This window comes from Struthio camelus, chromosome W, assembly GCF_040807025.1.
Source record: "Struthio camelus isolate bStrCam1 chromosome W, bStrCam1.hap1, whole genome shotgun sequence".
NCBI lineage: Eukaryota > Metazoa > Chordata > Aves > Struthioniformes > Struthionidae > Struthio > Struthio camelus.
This window is the reverse complement of record NC_090981.1, coordinates 24,029,527-24,048,854: the sequence shown is the minus strand read 5'-3', so window position 1 is coordinate 24,048,854 and position 19,328 is coordinate 24,029,527. Positions and strand designations below refer to the sequence as shown.

The window sequence follows — 19,328 nt, the reverse complement described above, 5'->3', positions numbered from 1 at the left end:
AAGCTCCTTCTGTAACCCAGGGACAGTTCTGCTCATTTCCCTGTGTTATCTGTGACGGGCTGCTGTCGCAATCAAGACACCAGCCTGGATGAATCGTGAGTGGGTCCAAGGTGCTATCTTCTTTTTTCCAGTGAACAGATAAGATGTATCACTATACCTAAGTGTTCTTCTCCTGAGTGTTCAGATGAAGCATGCTCTTTATCATGTTTGCTGGAGTGCTGTTAAAACTGGCCATACGCGACTTTAATTCAATTGAGTTTTGAGGGAGGACTAAGAAAAGAGGGACTGAAAATCAAGAGGTACGGCTTAATTCTATTTGCGATTAGTGAATCAGGCCCTCAAAAATGAGACAAAACAAATAAAAAAGGGTAATGACTATTTGAGGACAGGAACTACCAGCTAACACAAGGATCTGGGGAGAATTTTTGAAAACATCCATAGACTGACCATACACTGTGTTGTAAGACATTTCATGATCAGGTGAAGCAGTTGAAATGTCTATGAAAAAGATAAATTGGGAAGAAACATTAAATAAAACAGAAGTGTGAAAATACTTCAAAGTTTCGTAAAAATGATTCCTCCAGAACTGATTTACTGACAATAAATAATGAAACTAAGAGCTTCCTTACCATTCAGGGCTACGAAGGAATCTGAAAGACAAATAACAGGGGAAAAAATCATTATTTCTCTCTCTTTTTTTTCTTTTTAATTTGTTTGCTGCTAACAACCTTTTATGCTTCAGCTAATATTTACATGTATGTGATTAGTACCCTAAGGACACAGGCAAAACTAATATTCAGCTATACCTGAAAACAATGTCTGACCTTTAGGTGTTCATGATCAGCCCTGCGCAAGGGGTACCAAGTTGAAAGACCAGTTTTCTCCCTGCCATGGCTTTCTTTGCAAGATCAAGCCCTAATTTAACACAAGGCACATCAAGTGATGCAGCCAGCAACGTGAGTCAATGAGGACAAAACTCACATGATACAAGATCACATGAAGTAATAAGATAAGCCGGGTTAGCCTGGAGTGAAATCTACCCCTGTGCAATGCCAAGGTTCAATGCATCATTCAGGTCTGAAGAGGGGTTTAAGCAGGGTGCTGGCTTTGTTGTTCTCTGTACAGGAGTGGATCTCTCTCAGTGAGCACAATTTGCTCTTTCTGAATCATTTCCTACCCTTTTTTTTTTTTTTTTATATATATATAACTGATATCATCTACACTCTACTCCTGTTTAATCTATTCGGCCAAGAAGAGCAGAACTAAGCTGATATCTGAAAAGGGCAAAGTTGTACCAGCTGAGAACTGACCTGATTCTGGCGCTATCCCATTTTACAGGGAGCACGGGAAGAACTGTGTGGACACCTCGTTCAAAAGACAAAGACTGCTAAGTAATCTTATCTTAGGGCAAAACCAGAGGGAGGTGTAGCTAAGATGGAGGCATGCAGAGGCTGAAATGCTTGTACTCCCTCAAGCACAGTGATCACAATAATAAATGACCCTTGAGTAAGGATGCACAAGGCATGGGAAGGCTCTGGCATTTCCATAGAAGCTGGCCTGCAATGTATCCTGGGGCACACTCTAGCCTTCTTGTTATTTTGCTCTGTATTCCCAAAAGTAACAACTCCCTGTACATTACCTCCTCAGCTTCTCGCCCTTTTATTGCATCTAAAGGCAGCAGTGCAAATTGCACCAAAAAGAATGTGGTTTTTGTGTCATAAAGTTTATAAATAATATTTGGGGCTCAGAACTGAACTGAACTTGGCAAGAACATCTGGAACGAGAGCTGTCTTAACACAGCTGTTGGTAATCCTGAAGGCTCAGAAATCAGCATGCAAAGTTTCTTTAAACTTTAATGCTAGCTTGTCCAGCTTGTGTGTGAAATTCAGTAAGATTCACAAATTAAGTATTTCTCCCTTCTTGATTCTGGATCCCAAACCAAAGAGGTATTCTCACTGTCTCCCTGTCTTACACGGGAGCACAGTCCAGGTCACTTTCTACAACAGGAAACCAAGCCCCTTCTGCACCTCTACCTGAGCAAAGCAGTCCATCCACTATGGCGAATAAAGAAAATGAACATCCAGTTCATTGTATCATTGCTATAATCAATAGCCTCTAAAAGCTGGGGTTTTCTCACCACATAGCCATTATGAAGTCCGGTGTTTGTATAAATCGCACTAAGTGGGATATTTTCTTTAAGCGTGTTTGAACAAGTGTTCCTCCTGAACCTGCTTCTTGATGTCCCTGTTGTGGCTTACATTGCTATGACAGAACACCTGACAGGTAATGATGATTTGAGGCATTCAGAAAGATTCTGTAACATACGGTAAATGGAGGGTAAAAGCTTTGCTTACTTTGGCAGTCACCCAGGCCGTCTGTATTGCCATGTTCTATGTCCTGTTCAAATGCCAGTCTAAATAATAGAAAGAAACATAACAGTATGAATAACAACAGTCACAGATACTACTAGAAAAAAATTATCACATTTACAACTGAAATGAAGACGCAGTGAAACTGGTCATTTCTTTGGAACTCCCATACACAGCTTGAAAGATTGCAACATAGGCATTTACTTGTCATCTCTTAATGATTCCTTGGCTCCTGATGATGCAACCTGCATTTTAAAGGATATTTAGGTACTGCACTGAACGAAATTACAAGGCCTAGAGCCCAGACTGCAAAAGGAATTCCACTGAACTTAAACTCTAACTATAAATACTTACAGGCTTTTCTAGCTGACACCCCCAGTTTAGGCTCCTAACCTGTGCCTGTGATTTTGGATAACTAGTGAGGCTGTTCTTCCAAGTTCCCTGTATAGCCAATGGCGAGTGACAAGAGCCTTGGAAAACCTCCAGCATAAGCTCTCACCTATGTTAGTTTGCATAGTGCCGTTAAGGCCTAACCGCTCTCGTAGGAACCTAGTTCCGGACTCTAGGTTCTTAAAATTCCTGTTCAACTGCTACCTACTCCAGGAGGGCACCTAAAGTCTGTTCCTGTTGGATAATTTAGAAGCTCACCAGCCAGCTTAACAGTTGTTCTGGATTTCCTTCCTAAGAGCTATGTACTGGACCGAGAGCTACCTGCCTAGCTCACCTGTGGGCTGCACCACAGCAAGCTGCAGTGCCTCTGTCCATTGGTAAATACAGGAGCCGCTTTTGCGAGGAATGTAACAAATCCCCCAAATCTTGCTATGGCAAGTGGGAAAAACCTCAAATACCTTGAGAACGTTGGTAAGTTTTTGAGAAAAACTGATATACACACAGACGGACTTTAACATTATTTTACCAAACGATCTGTCAGGAACAATCCATGCTCTTGTTATAATGCATATATACAGATATAGCTATAACATCCACACTGGATCGTTAACAAAATAATCTCAATTAATATAGCAAATTAAGAACCTAATACAAGCATAGGGATGATAACTCATAGGAATGATAACTCATCCATTCCATATACTGAAGACCCATACGGAAGCAGGGTTAAGCTAGGCTTGGGGTAGGGCTATTGAGGTTATCTGATGTTTACGCTACACTTGTACCACTATCTTGAGGACATGTAACCACACCTCAAAGAGGGCGACTGCGAGGTGTGTCAGATGTGGCCAAGAAAAGAGAGCTCTGAACTGGATCTGTTCCCTACAAGGAAGCTTTAGCAACTGTATTTAAGCAAGCTCTCAGAGCCTTTTGCTATTATAAAAAATTAAATCCTACTGTTAAGCAAAGGGAGATCCAGCACTACTCCGAATCTGCTTTCAGCTCTTACTGTGCTCTGTGATTCCTCTTAGCAATGCACAGTAAATTAGAAGGACTGGTTTTGTTTTCAGTGGACAAACTGCTTCAGTAACCTAATTTGGATTCTACTGCCTCTTTAATCAGCTGTGATGGCTCCAGTGTGGGCTGGTCCAGACACACTTATCCAGTTCCCTCCTTTCAACAACACGTGGCCCTTAGTACGGTTCTTTCATTTTCTTCTTCCTGCTCTTTCAGCTGAGAGTTAGCATGAAAAACACCAAGAAATTTCAGAGACTGCAAATAAGGCAGAAACAAATACTTCACACATTTTTCTTCCTGAGAGCCCCATGTTTCAAACAACTCTGTCCAAATTTGCCTGGCGCCACTGTCAGAGTCTCACAGTCCACCCAGTGAAAGCCATTACTTACTTAGCACCAAGTGCCAGTTGTGTGCATGCCCCACTCTCCTTCACCCAGCCACAGTACGGGTCTCTGGACGCTATGCAGGCCCTTAGGAAAGAAGGAAACAAAGAGGCATTCCTGAGTTCTCTAGTATTCTGTAAACCTGGCACCAGGGCTTCCGACAACATGGCAAGCGCTACCACGAAACACATACTTTTTACATTTGCCATGACGCTCACAACGTCCCAGGGGAACCTTCACGACACAGGTAGAGAAGGCAACATAAAGGGCACTGCTTTGTTTGTCAAGCTGCATACCCATAATCCTCTTGTCTTCCACTCCGTCGTAACTGCACCTGATTTGACAAAGTGAGATAATATTATAAATGAGTTCTGCTGGGAAACTAGGTGACAACTTCATGATTCCTTAAGCTGAAGGAAAAAAATGAGAAAAGGAGAACTGATCAAGCCAAGGAGAAAGAATACACAATAGCCATTAGAAATACTGATAAAAAGATATTTAAGCAAATGTTAAAAATGCACGGGACAGGGGAATGAGAAGAAGTAGAGAGGGACTGCACACCAGACAAGCTCTCTGAGGGTCCTTCAGTTTTTGTGTTTTTTCTTCTCCAGCACTCAAAGTAGCTGAAACGTCTGCATGTTTATAGCACACTTCAAAACCTCCCTAGGCATATTTGAGAAAGGCTGAAATCCAGGAAATTTCCCTTGGAGAGTGGCTTGCTGATTGGTGAGTTGGTTGGAGAGGAATCAGGTTTTTTTACAGGATTAGGAAATTAATCTTTTCTTTGCTGAATTTCACTTCTAATTATCCATCAACTGCTGCGTAGGATGGTCTATTTTCTACACATATTGAATAAAAAATATTTTATTTCCATGTAGAGACTCACAACCAGACATCCCCCACCCCCAAACAAACACTTAAAATGACTCAAAAAACTTGGCTTCTGTAGCCATTTCCCTTTTCAGGGGACAACCTGCTCTCAAGAAAATCGAAAGTGTCAAAGCTGTCCATAGATGAGAACAAAGATTCGGATACCCACTTGTCAGGATTGTAAACGTTCATCTCCTCCAGGAAAAGGCTATCATTTAGGAAACCGCTGTTTCCTGTCCGGGCCAAGAACTTCAAGATGATTCCCTTCTCTGATCCCAAGAAAACCACAGTGTAGTTCTGATACGGCCCAGCGGCAGAGTCTACAGCAATTTTGGTCAGGCGGTACCTAGAATAACAATACAGCATTTTTCACCACTTGGGTTAGGTTGTCATTTATTTTATCACTTTTTTCCACTTCAAATAACTTTGCGGTAGCCTTCTAGCAACCATATAACATATTTAAGCATTTTTTTCTGGCTGAATAACCCCATAAGCCAACACAGACTGTACCAGTTGGGCTCCCCAAATGGTGGGGCATTTTCGTGTGCGTGCATGTCCGTATGTCAAATAGCTCGCAGAAGTGTTTGCAGCAGCACACCTCAAGCAGAATGCTGAAGGGGTGTTAAGAGTCTGAAACCACTTAGGAATTATCCTTCCAATCAAAAGCAAAGTACTAGCCTGATGACTTCTACAGGCAGAAAAAAAAAATCAGTGCAGGAAATTTTTTTAATTTCAAGCTCTGTCACATTAAAAGTAGCAACAGTGATAACAGACCCATATTCAACTTTTTGGCAGGAATAGCTGTACCAGTGCAACACTGACGAGCTAAATGCCATTTTATCTGACGAAAAATAATCACACAGCAGCCACCAAGTGTGTTCAGTGCTGAGATGATATTGATATGTGATCTTGGGATCACATAACTAATTGAAAACAAGTACTGGTGATCTGGTATTGGTGATTAAAAGAAAGCACTCTAGGAAGCGTGGTGGCCTCCTCTTTGGCTAAGGAATTTGGCTATTTGGCTAGAATACAGCCAGACAATATCCCTGGGCTTGAAACCACCAGCTCTTTGGAAACTCCAGTTATGATACTCTCATAGCACATCTCCTCAGCAGCATGGTTTACTGTGCCCTCACAACACCTCACCTTTCCTCTTTGTACCTACCAGCTGTTTACAGAGCACAGAATCAAGTTTAAAGTCTCTCTTTAATCTTAAGGTGCCCCAGTCCCGGGCCACCTGCTCCCAAGTGATGTCTCTGACATAAGGTAGCTGGAAGTTAAAGATCATCCATATGGGAAGCAGCTTGTCAAGGCCTAACTAAAAATCCTATAATCGATTCCCATAAGAGCAAAACATCACCACTTTTTGCTTGGAGTCCAAATGACTTTCTTTGACCTGACTTAGCTCTAAGATAAACACCTAACAAAATGTACGTTATTAAAACAAAGTCACACCCTCCCACAGCCAAACATAACCAAGCACAAAACACTATCCTTGTGCAGATGGAGAGAGGAAAATGTGACAAAAGTGAGTCACATTATTTCATTCACAAGTGGAGGGTAGACAAGCAGTCTAGTGACCACAACATTATACAGCAGCGGGAATGTATTTTCAGAGGAAGGGGATGGCACGTTTGAGGGTTGTTGATTTATGAGTCTTTGTTCAAATCTCCTCATTACTATTTTTCTCTTGTTGCCATAGAAGGGATAGGGATTATGCTATTATTTCTGCTTGCACACTTGTGTAAACAGTGAAACATACCAGTACATATCCCGACAGACATCTTCATATCCTGTGAACATATCCTGGCAGACATCTTTGTATCCTGTGTACATATCCCTGAGCTATCTGTTGATCTTTGCCCAAGGTTTTCTACAGAGCTGTCTCCAACACTAACCCATAAGCCAACAGGCAGGGCAACCTTCGCTGCTCTGTATTTCCTCCAAGATCCGGTTTCAAAACAGCATGGCTGGAAAGGACTGAGGTTTTTTCCAATCTTGAAAGCTGCTCAGGGAGTACTATGGCATCTACTCAGCACTGTCATCCTTCCTAGTTGGATTCAGGCCCAGCACACCAGGGATGTTTACAGAATTTAACAGTATTCTAAGTATGGTTATTAGCACAACTTGACAGCATAAGATGAGGAGAAGAGTCCATTTGGAGGTATTTACCTGACCATCGTTCTCAGGAACCAAGGTCGATTGACAATAGAAGGTACAGCTTCATCCATCAGTGGATGTGTTTTGATGAAGTTCAGAGTATCATCCGGGAACTCATTAGAGGTCATGTACTTTTCTAATGATGTAGAGCCAGCACAGCAACCTGGCCTAAATAAAACAAGAGGGGGAAGCCAGAACACTTATTTGATGCCTAAGTGCAAGTCTCCTTTCCCTAACACCTGTGATGAGGCACTGCAGTGAAATCTGAAGTGCATTAGAAGGGGTTAAATGAAGGATTGGGCTTGTTCAGCCCCTCAGTGGAGCCTAAAATCCTGCTCTATCCTCCACTCAGAAGTACTTCCATGTGTTGCCACCTAAAAGCACACAGACATTTCTTTAGCAGAAGTTTCACCCAGAATTTGTAGTTCATCTGCTCACATGGAACCTAATCGTTGTATTTACGTATTTGGCTTGATACAGTTCACCAGCACAGATGCTTTCGGATTTTTAATTTGTCTGTCTATCTTACTGCTGTTTCCTGGAATAAAAGCAACCACCCTAACAAACAGAGGAAACTGCTTTTTTTTTTTTTTAACATTGGTTAAATAACACTGCTTCCAGTACTGTTTGGAAGAAAGAGGACTATTGGGGAAGACAATCCAGCAAGTATTCATGTAAACATTTGCTTCACCCTTCTTTCCATTTGGATGAGAGAACTCCAGTGCTGTAGCACATACAAGAGTCTCACCGAGATGTTAGCTAACTGTTCTCGGACAATCTCAATACAAATCTACACACCGTATTCCTAAAAACTGCCCTGCTCCTCTTAGGCAACCTAATTTCCTGCATGGACAGGTTATCTCTAAACAGGGAGCAGCAAAACTCTTTGTCTGTCATTATCATTTTCTGGATTATCTTCTCCCAACAGAAGGTTAATTTGCTCCCTTTCCCAGACCATTGCAATTCTTTAGGTTTTGAGCCACTGCAAGGCGGAGGGTGAAAGACTGATCATCCACTTAGAAATATGCCATAGCATCCAATCTTCACATGGTCTCAAGGGGGTAAAGCCACTGACATCAACAGAGTAATGCCACCTTGAACAAAATGCAACGCTGGTCCCGTTACATCTGTTCCTCACATTTGTATAAATATTCAAACGTTAGGTTACTAAATGTTACGCAGGAAGGTAACACAGCATAACACAGGACTAGAGGGGACTAACTGGGTCAGTGAATTTGGTTCCGCACAACTGTGCAATGGACGTTACATGCAGAGACTGTGTGCTCTGCCTCTCCATATGCAAAATACTTCGATTGTCTTGTAACTGCATATAGAATTAGCCATAAGGGAAGAGAAGGAGAAATCAAAGAAATCACCAGTCTCCTAGGTCCTTCCAAGGACATTGATTCATTGGGTGAAATTCCCAGAGAAGTCTAGGGAGCAGACTACGTCTTCTGCTACAGCGGTTCCTGGGGTTTCTGTAAATCTGATCCTATTTCTTCCTAAATCCTAATCACATAATTGGATTAACCCTGTTTTAATCTCTCTGCTGGTTTAATCGAGCAAACACTAAACTGAGTAAACCTTGCTGTCCATCTCAGAGAAAAAGAGAAGCTAGGCCCCTAAAAGATTCCAGTATGATTCTGAGAAACGCTAGCACTGATAGAAGCACTGATGTTTCTGCCCCAAATTGAGATGTTCGAATAAAAATTACCCCATTTTCAAAGGCGTCTTGTGCCCCCCTCTCTTATGAATTTCAACATGAGTTACAAGTAACGATTATTTCTACTAGGTAGATTGATGGCCAAATGTTATATGAAACATTATTCACCAATTCAGCTCATGTTACCTGCTAATGACCTAGAAGAAGCAGTATTATCCCATCTTCCAATGTAACTGTTAGCCTGCTATTGGCTCAGCCCACAAACTTGCAGCGCAACTTTCTCTTCTCCCGTCCCACTGGAAAAAACAGTTCTCTTTTTTCCCCTTCCCGGCAAAATCCCCTATATGAACATGAGTTCCAAACAAATCGCCTTGGAGTCTGTGTGCAGCCTTGTATTACCAAGGCAGCCCATCAAGTCAGAGAGTTGCTGGAACACCATGAAAAGCAGAAGAAAATCCAGTAACAGTGCTAGCGGGTGCCTTACTAAGGCTCAGACTGAAAACAGACACAGAATTTAAAAGATTTTGCAGTCACTTCAAGGTTTTTCTCATGACTGATAATCTCAGAATAAAGAGCATGGGAATACTAGACTCAGCAACTTTCTGAAACATCATGGGCCAAATTTGGACTTAGGTAGAAGCCCAGTTGCCATCTCAGGGCTTTAGATAGGTTGAATAGCTGCTTAATATATCAAGGGCAATGTAAATCATGTATTAAAGTGGAGAGCTTGACTGAGACAAATGAACTTTCTCTATCTACATTTATATCGCATTCTCAGGGCAAAATCTGGCCGTGGGTATAAACTGGTTAACAAATGGCTGTTGGTAGTAACTTGTATGACATGGGTGCTTGTAAGGAATACAAAGAGTGCAATGAAAGGGTCAAAAACAAACAGGAGGGAAGTAGAAGCAGGAAAAAAACTCGCAGGAGGAATTAGGTAAAGCAAATCTCCATTTTGATAGAAGGCTGTTTTTTCCCAAGTTGCATCCTCTGTGGCACATAAATCGCATGTTAATCCCAGAAGAGCAAACTAGTGCAGCAGGCTTTGCTACCAAATACATCCATTACCAAACCAACTTGCAACTCATACAACTCTTAAGCTATCAATCATTTTGACCAAGTGGACCTGATCCTGCCCTGATTTGCATTACAGAGATCTGGCTTAAGTGAAAAAATTCTCACTTGCACCAATATACCTTAAATCCAAACCCAACTCAATTCCTATTTCACGGATACAATATATATTTTCAGTTGTGTTTCAGTTTTCTGCACCACACAAGGCTTTCAAATCGTCAAGGCTGTGTGCTCTGTGCAGGAACAGAACAATATATTACAACAGTGCATAGGCAACAAACATACCTGGGCTTGGGCACTCGTTCATCAGGAACTGGTGTCCATGTGGAATCTGGAGACTTCTGTTCTTTGAATCTCCCAGTAAATACATTGGCAATGTCAAGCATGTCATAGGCACAGACTGCAGAGCCAGGGATGCTGCAAAGTGACATTTCCCAGAAATTGTTACTCATTCTGCAGTTATGCATAAAATCTTGAGTGAAAAACATGCTGTATAGAAGTCTTCCTGTCACAGGCTACTCAATCCTGAACTCTGTAACCTCTGAGTATTGACAGGAAAAGCCAGCCCCATAGAAAAGACTGAAAAGTACCAATCAGCAGACAGTTCCTGCCAGTACAAATTGTTTCAAAGCCTCTATAGAAAGAAGTAATCGCAATAATCTCGAAGGAGGAGAGAAATCTGGGAAACTCTGCATACCACTGCTGATGCACGACAAGTAATAGCCGATCTCATTTACAGCATGTTCTTTGAAATTTGAAGTTCCTGTAAGTCACATTTTCCCAATATTAATTCTCACAGTCCCTTCCATGCCTCAAAAATACACTCTGCAGACAGTTCAGAGGTTGGAGCTAATCAAACTGGGAGCATGCTGCAACGTGCTATTAGCCTGGGATTTGCACATTATTACCCCATTCTCCCATAGCCTGATCTCCATCAGCTTTTCTCAATGGAAAGGAGTAAACTACGCTCAGGAACCTGCTTAACTCAATGAGGTGTAAAGAGCTCATAGAAGGAAATTCAATTTTATTTTTAGATTCCAAAAGTATAAATTTCAACTTTCTGATTGTTTGCAGGCAACTACATGGTAGCATTGTCTAAACATAATTACATCATTACCTACATACTTTCTGAAAGGCTTAAGGGTTTCCCATGGTCAGTCATTTGGAAGCATGAATTATTTACTTATCCACCTCTCTCTCTCTCTCTCTCTCTTTTTTTTGTTTTTTAAATACATGAACTACTGTATTTATGTCTGACTTTCACCACGATTTTATCAGATAAATAGTGTGAACCCAGCTGGCTGAGACTTTCAATCATGCTTTTAGCTAGTAGCTTATTATACACCAAAGGAAAAAAAAGCAGGAACAATAACACTATTACAGAGAATGAAACTAAACTCAAAGGGGATACAAATTGATTTGAAAATAATTGTATAAATATCAAAAGGTTTCAAAATGCTGATTACTGAAGGAAACAACAAGTAGGGAGACAGTAATAGTCCTGCTTGGATCTCCACAGGCTAGGTTGTTATATGGATGGAAGCTTAGTTCAGAGCTCTACATTAATATGATAGCACACAGCAAGAGTTCTAAATGGAGGCAGCCAAAAGTATCTTGATGTAAGAGTTGGTTAGGAGTATATTTAGCCATTAATAGCTAACAGAGAGAGATCTCAGGCACATAGGACTTAATCCTGAAAGATACTGCAAGTCCTACTTCAGCTACATGATATTACACTGTGCTGAATTAAGCCTTAAAGAAAGAACACTAAAAGCTTGAGGCTTACTATACAGAACTAAAAGCACTGAGGGCTGGACTCGACACACATCTCCAGAGTGATGGAGGGATCACTGCGGTGAGAAGAGTGCAAAAGCTCTGACTACTGAGGACATCAATTTGTGGATCCACAGTGTCATAAACCTATACAGGTGGAGAACTGTGGGTCACCTCCAAGAAAATCCATCAGCCACTGGACTACAGCCCATCCCCAGGTCCCACCCCGGGTGATCTCCGGTTACACTGAGGATGCTATTCCAGCTCTTTCAAGTGGGAGCTTCTTGTCCCAAGACCAGAGATATTTTTCTAAGCCTTTCCTCAGTGGAGGGTAAAAGAGACATCTGTCCACGCCAGAGTTAGCTCTGTTAATGAGGGGTCTCCAGGCCTATGTGCCTTCCTCTCATCTCCCCTACCTTGAAAAAACAGCCTATAAGAAGTACCTTGATTTTAGAATAAAGTACTTAGATTTTAAAAGGCCTGGTCGAAGAAAAAGGATTACTCATGGCACACCCCAGGAAATACTAGCAGAGCAGGAGGACAATCTCAGTTTGGAGATAGTATCAATGACACAGCTTGTTTTCTGACGCTGACTCTCTGTTTGCTTGCTTTTATTAAATTAATTTGCATAAAAAGAGATCATCCTAATTTAAAACTCTATTCCCTATTGGTGGCATAATTGTTCCAAGCAGCTCCTCTTTGTTTTCCTGTTGAAAGCAGTGATTATATAGCACAGGCCTGAGCTTACTCTCATTCAAAGTCAGTTCTGTGCACGACCTCACTGAGGTCAGGCTTTGATGAGAGGTGGCAAGTGAACAGCAAAAACAGATGAATTCCAGTAAGGAAAAAATCCTGTTTCAGCTCAAACATTACTCTGTGAAATAGCAATATATTTTTAATTAGAATGTTACTGTTTTTTTAACTTCTCTGGGAGGTTCAATAATTGGATACAGCTACTTTTTCCTAATAACTTCTGGGGAAACATGTTATAATGTGCAATGGCAATAAATTTTTAGTAGATGAACTGATGCTTTTGGAAACCATGTGGACTGAACAATGAAATACAGGTGTTTGAAGAATGGGTCCTCTTATTAATATCTGCAGTTTGTATTCAAGCAAGATCGGGACTTTCGAGTGCAGGCTCTGTAACAGGAAGATATGTTGACGTTGCCCAGGAAAAGGAAGAAACTTTCTATTTAGCATGCCTCCTCCTTGCTCACTGAAGCCTTTTGTGAGCGTATCACGGGTGCAGCCCCAGAGATGTAAAGGGGTAGCAGACTGTCTGAATAGGTATAAAGAATTCAATACTCTCTTCTGTGACAATAAATGAGCAAAGCAGGAACTGTGAAGCTCTATTCAACTCTACTGCTTCCCTCTACACGCTCTGGAGCCCTGTCCTCTGTAGCCAGCAGGAAACCTTAGTATTTTGGCTCTTCCAGGAGAAAATACACAAGTCAGTAGGGATGCATGAGACAGGGAAGAGTATTAAAACAGTTTTTGAGGGTGCAGACAAAAATAGGATAAACCCAATCCTTTCTCTCTGAGAAGGAAAAATCTTATTTTCTCTTTGGAATAACATTCTGCAAGTCACACACTGCAAAGCTTCTTGATGTCCTGTCTAAATTATTCCCATGCAAAGAAAAATATGACCAAGGAACATGTCCACACAGGAAATGGTTGAAAGCTGTTCTAAGTTATCAGATACAAAACGCAGTAAGCAATACCAGGGTACCTTAAAATGAAACACCAAGTGTCTGTAAGTGCATGATACATAATAATTACATTGTATAAGCAATCACTGCTTGTACTTTAATAAAGTAAAAAGAAACTGTGATGAAAGGCAAAATATAAAGGAAATAAGGTAAAAGGTTACTGTGCCTATTACCTATTATACGGAGTGGAGAAGGTTGCTAAAACAACATCCCGGCCATTGAAATGGATAACATCTGTAACAGCCTGCAGTATGTTAAAGTAAAAGTGTGAATCGCCGGGAACGGAACAGTTCAAACGAGCCTTGAGAAAGGAAGTCCACTGTTTTTCCAGCACTCTCTGAGATCCTCCCATGTCATTTTTGCAAACCTGAGCCACCCTTGGGAAAACTACCTGGAAGGAACAGAGCAAAAATAACAGAGAAAATGAAATATTTGCTTGATCTGACAGACTCTCCTGGAATTCTGTCCTTAAATTATTTGAAATGACACACCAAGGTGCTTAATTTAATCCCGTGTTTCCATAATCTGTGACAAATAACAAACAGAAAAAAATTCAGCTTTGGAAGAGCATGCCACAAAAGATAAGGCTGTGGCTTTTCATACACAGCCATAAATCCTTCAGGAGATCCGTTCTCAACCCATATAAACTCATTTCCATATAGACTGCTTAGCTTTCTATTTCCCTAAACAAAAGCACGTTTTATATCCACAGTCCCTGCAACTCACGCTGCCTGGTCCGAGTCTTGTATTTTCAGCACTTAAAACTAGGCAAATCTCACTAGGCTTTTATTCCTGCCCTCCACCTTTGTGACCTTGGTCAGCTTTTCTGACTGCCTAGCCAGAAAGCTACTGTGAAATTATCAAAAAGGCAGTAAATGTTTAGTTATTCTTTGCAAAATGGCAGAGAACAAAATTCCTGCTTCTGTTTTCTCAGCACTCCAGTTAAGATTTCCTAATGAAAAATACCTCTTTGCTAGAGAATCCAGGTTTAAAATAACCTGATGCGCTGTGCTTATTTCGGTTGACAGAAGAGATTCCAATATACATTATCACCAAAAAGAAACCATCTCGCTTCCTTTCAAGACAGTGTAATGTTTCACTCCAACCAACCTTTTGGCTTGAGCGATAGGAATCTTCTCAAAATGATGACCTTGTCATCATGATTTATGGTTCTCATTTCAAGGTCATTCCTAACAGCACTGGTTCAAGCACAGCATATCTGTTTCTCCTCCTGAATGTCACAAAGACACTCAAAGCAATGTTTTTCCCCCTTACCTTTCCCATGCTGTTGTACTCCACTGCTATTTCCCGGAAGAAGAAGTAAATATAGTTGCCGTAGTCCACTGCTTGGACAAAGTATGGTTCTGGAAAAAAGATAACATTCTGTCTAGGCACGATGTACAGCATGCAGTGTGCAAATACAGTAAGGGTGCAGAGAGAAGCCAAATAGATCCACACTAAATATCTAAAGATTAAGTGCCCACATTAAACAAATTTGCTCAGTTTTCAGAATAGGCAACGCAACCCACCACAGAAGAATCAATGTCTGGGGATGCACAGGATAGCTGGGGGCAAATCTGCGGAGAATCTGTGCAAAATAACTAAGTACTTGCCACTAAAACGTCTGCCCTGCACAGTGGACAAGCAAAGGTGAAGAGGCAGTGTATATAATGGTACGCCTGCGGGGTCCAAATAGGGCTCTTTATGGCCTGACGGCTGCGTGTGGAGCGAATAACAAACCAAGTAACTGTTTCTGCCCATACACATCTGTAGCAACAAGCAAAGTGGGACAGCTAAAGTCGACACCTGGCAAAACATTTCTGCGAGCAGAAAAAGCCTTCAAACTATGGCTTTGCTCACTGTTTAGAATCACTACAAATGTTAACTATTCGTAACACCTACGTAAAAGTAAACAGCACCGTTCTTAACAATGAAGGTATTTAGAGCACACAAATTGCCTAATTCAATGGCAGCTGTACCGTACCAAAGAACTATAAAATGAAGGCTCTCTGCAATATTCCCGTAGTTTTATTTTTACTGATGAATCTTAATGCTGCAGAACAAATTCTCTATACTTCACAAAGCCTTGACTGTTAGCTGACACAATCCTAGGGAAGGAATTGTTTCAAGCACAGGCCAAGTGCACTAAGCCCTGCAAATTCCAACTCTTTCATCCAATAGCTGTAAATTGACGAATTTCAGCTCGGAAAGCTGGCTGGAATATATTTTGCTCTACTACGCTCACAGTTTCTGTCAAGTGCAGTAAGTTGGGGTCAGGAGAAGAGGAAAAGAGATAAATGAATCTGTTTAAGTAAAAGATGTAGTTTAGTTCCTTCCTTCTGCCAGAAGGCATTGCTGAAATTAAATGACAAGAGAGGTCTGTCAGGAATCCAAGATTCTCATTAGAGATGCTGCTTTTTGGTTTTGTTTTGTTTGTTTGCCTACCTTTCAACCATTTTGAGTCATGTTTAACTGTCCGCAGGGTTGGGCTATCTCCAAGGCTTCGGTATATAACTGCATCTATTGCAAGGAAGTCGGTCACTGTGGCAGAATACAGCTTTCCCTCTGAGAAAGAAGGAAAGAAAAACCAAAAGGGGAGGAGTGACAGAAATAATGTAATTACTTTCTCTCATCAATCAAATGAAGGGGGATGCATGAAACGATCAGAAATCTTAGGAACACTGAAATGAAAAAAATCCAGTTAGGCAGATGGAACTGAACAAAAGCCACCCATCTTTAAAATTATAATTTCAGAGGAATGTTGTGGGAGAAGGCACCCTAAGAAATAATACTTTATCATTTTACGTAAGTCAAACCAAGCTACCCCATCCAGTTTCTCTGTAAATGCCTCTAGTTCAATGCTCATAAATTCTCTAACCTGCCTGGAAGTCAGAGAGTTGCCTACAGATCTGAGTAAAATAAATATGGGCCTGACCAAAGAGAACTGTTAGTTGTAAGAAGGAGGGCAAACTAGACAAGTCTTAGCGACTGTCAGCTAATTGATCCTTATTCGAACTTCTCCCTCTCTGAGCTTTAATGTGTAACTCCTCCTCTCTCAGAAATCACTAGTAAAAAAATTAAACAGTGTGCAGGGAGCCCAGGCAAAACAGGGATGCAAAAAGAGGGAGGAGGATTTCCCATCGATATTTCTTTTTTAAAACGCATTGTAGATATTCGCCACATGAATTATGCATCCTTCTCTCTTAAAGATCATTGGAAGAAAAATGATCAGAAAGGGTCTACAAAATGGCACCCAAAGGACAAAAAAAAGTTGCAAAACAATCTCAAGGTAAAAGCTTGAGCTCTGACAACAGTTTAAGGTGTTACTTGTTGCCAAACATGTTTGTGGGTCATGGTAACACGGGATTATTTCAGCTTCTGAGATATATCTTGGAACGACAGTGTCTAGTGGGAGCACAAACATCGCAATGCAAGACTAGTAACTTGTGTCTCAGTTGTGTCTACAAAAACGTGGAATCACCCACATCTAGTTTGACAGAGATTATGCTGCTTATCGGGCCTTGATGGCATCGATACTGGCGACATACCCAAGATAAAGTGGAGCACCTCTCGTGAGAGGCTTCTACTGGTCAAGTGCTCCTTACTGCAATTATAGACAACGTTGAATTTCCATTCAAGGTTTAAAAATTAGACTTTTTTTATTAGCAGGACTATACTCTTTGTTCTGAACCCTACAATCCTTACCATTATTTGGCTATTTAAAAAGGAGCTTGCTTTCTTAGCAAAAACAGGAAAAAAAACAAATAAAAGCAGATACTAAAACCAATTTAAAACAGAATAAAAAGCTAAATTGTTTAGATATGGATGTCTGAGGTCACGTTAATATAATCACACATTCATTTTCTTTCCTGCCATGTTCCTGAAGACCAATTACAATTTGCACATATCAGTCATAATAGCAACAGGCTGCAAGAACCATATTCATTGTAAGCGCACCCAATAGACTAAGGTGAGCTGGATTAGTGCCCTAAACTGCTAGGAAAGTGCTTTTCACTGCACTGTGAAAAGTTCATGGGGATCAATAAGTCTAGCATATCAAACAGTGATTTTCTTAAGCCAGCAGGGTTTTATTGTGTAAGAATATATTTCATAAGAATCAACCTATGTTCTGAATTACCCCAAGAGAGAGTATGATAATTTCTATGAATATATATATATTTTTTTTTTCAAAAAATGAGTGGACTTCTTCAGTGACAGAGTGGGATTCATCGCAAATAACTTTAGCTGCATGTAAGGTAAATGTTTAGACTAAGTTGGTCATAAATCCCTTCTCTGGCCAGTGTGAAAAGAAAGGCACTTCCAAAGGGTGATTCAGACTGCCCTAAGACAGGAATCTGAGACATACGGCATGAATCATTCTCTGAAGGTGCCTCTCTATTTCCGTGGCCTAAGAACTATCTGCTACAATCAGAGAATTTCTTTGGACTTTAATAAAGAAATTACATATCATCACCATCATCATTAGCATTATTATTTTTGAAACAAATGGACCTACTGATTTACACTGCTAGGAGTAAAAGAATTTTCTACAACCCGCTATAAAAACTCTGTTGCAAGGCAGGTCACGCCAGCTCTAACACGGTAGTGGTTAATACAGTCTTTTGGCCACAAACATGATTTTCTGTTAAAAGTGGCTGGTACATGTACAAACTCTTCAACTTTCAGAGGAAATCCTAAAATATTTCCACATAAGCCACAGGTCATGCTTTCTAGCAAGACACGTGCTAAAAAGGAGTGACATTATCATAGGTGCGCTTTCGTTTCATCTTTACATCTTTTTTACATCCAAGTTTAAGAAAAGATCAGCAGGCTTCACTGTAAGAGAAGTTCAATAAAGAAACAATTTAATCAGGGATCTATGAAGAGGAGAGGTACCAAAATAACATTTCACAATCAATAGCTCAAATTAACCCCATTAATAAGCACCCATATTTTTAACTACTGTAGAAGAAATCAGAGTTAACTGCATTTTGCTGCAGGCAGCATAAATCATTATTAATCAAGAGATTTTTCTTGTTTGTCTACCACAGTTGGTGATAGGACGTCAAGATGTTTTTTGCTTTAAAATAAAATCACCTTCCCTTTCCTTCTGGATCTGGAAAAGGGGACATCACAGCATATTCCCTAACTTCCTTTCATTAACTTAGTTTGGCGATGTTAAAGGAGCATATCCTGACCCCTCCCCCTTAAAGTTCACACAAGCCTTGTCCTTGACTTTCGTAGTAGCAGGATGCCAGAAATTGGGCCTCACACTGATCTCGCATTATATTATCATGAATTCAGGAAATGCTGAAATATTGAATCAGGAAACAGAGGCTTTAAGCAATGTTGTTTATGGTAGTGAAGTTAATCCCAGAGAAGGCAAGGTTTCCTGTGCTAATGATTTCCTTACGGCCCCTATTTTTAGTCATTATCCACTCCCTTTGCCAGCTTTTAGATTTTGGCATTCTGGATTCAAGAGATACAGTGCTATGGTAAGCCTGGGCTGCACCACAGAAAGCCAAAAGATTATTACAGCCATCCTTCTTTACCTGCGAACAATGCAACATTGGCATGCTTTGCATCATAGGGGCACCTGGCCATTCCACTGAATTCATCTCCCAGGAACTCCAGCGTATCCATCTGAAAAAGGAAAGGAAGCTCTTCAGACGAAGAAACAGAACTTATTACCCAGGATGTGACTTATGATAGCGTTTGTTCATTTCTGGGCAGGAAAGAAGATTGTTTCTGTAACTGCGTTCCTGACCGTGAATTAAAAATCCAACAAAAATTACAGCATTAAATAAAACCAGCCTGGAAAAGCGTGTCCTATAAGCCAGGCATCCCTTTAGAGGTAATCCCAATACATTTTACAAAAGTCTGATATTTTATCTGTACACTAGCTTCCTGTTGA

At 40.7% G+C, this 19,328-nt stretch overlaps 1 protein-coding gene across 10 annotated transcripts in view; it reads right to left on the bottom strand.

The window, feature by feature from the left end:
- LOC138060893 (semaphorin-6A) overlaps positions 1-19,328 on the bottom strand; it is a 377,722-nt gene that overhangs the window by 33,253 nt on the left and 325,141 nt on the right. For 5 of the 10 annotated variants that reach the window (XM_068924976.1, XM_068924975.1, XM_068924979.1 and 2 more), the window contains 12 exons: positions 18,967-19,057; positions 15,860-15,979; positions 14,690-14,778; positions 13,588-13,805; positions 10,215-10,346; positions 7,205-7,360; positions 5,199-5,375; positions 4,353-4,493; positions 4,166-4,246; positions 2,355-2,413; positions 630-650; positions 448-498 (listed from right to left, as the gene is read on the bottom strand). In XM_068924976.1, coding sequence (XP_068781077.1) covers positions 448-498; positions 630-650; positions 2,355-2,413; positions 4,166-4,246; positions 4,353-4,493; positions 5,199-5,375; positions 7,205-7,360; positions 10,215-10,346; positions 13,588-13,805; positions 14,690-14,778; positions 15,860-15,979; positions 18,967-19,057 — 1,336 coding nt within the window. The remainder of the gene's footprint in view (positions 1-447; positions 499-629; positions 651-2,354; positions 2,414-4,165; positions 4,247-4,352; positions 4,494-5,198; positions 5,376-7,204; positions 7,361-10,214; positions 10,347-13,587; positions 13,806-14,689; positions 14,779-15,859; positions 15,980-18,966; positions 19,058-19,328) is intronic. The other 5 variants (XM_068924980.1, XM_068924983.1, XM_068924982.1 and 2 more) reach the window with 1 other exon arrangement.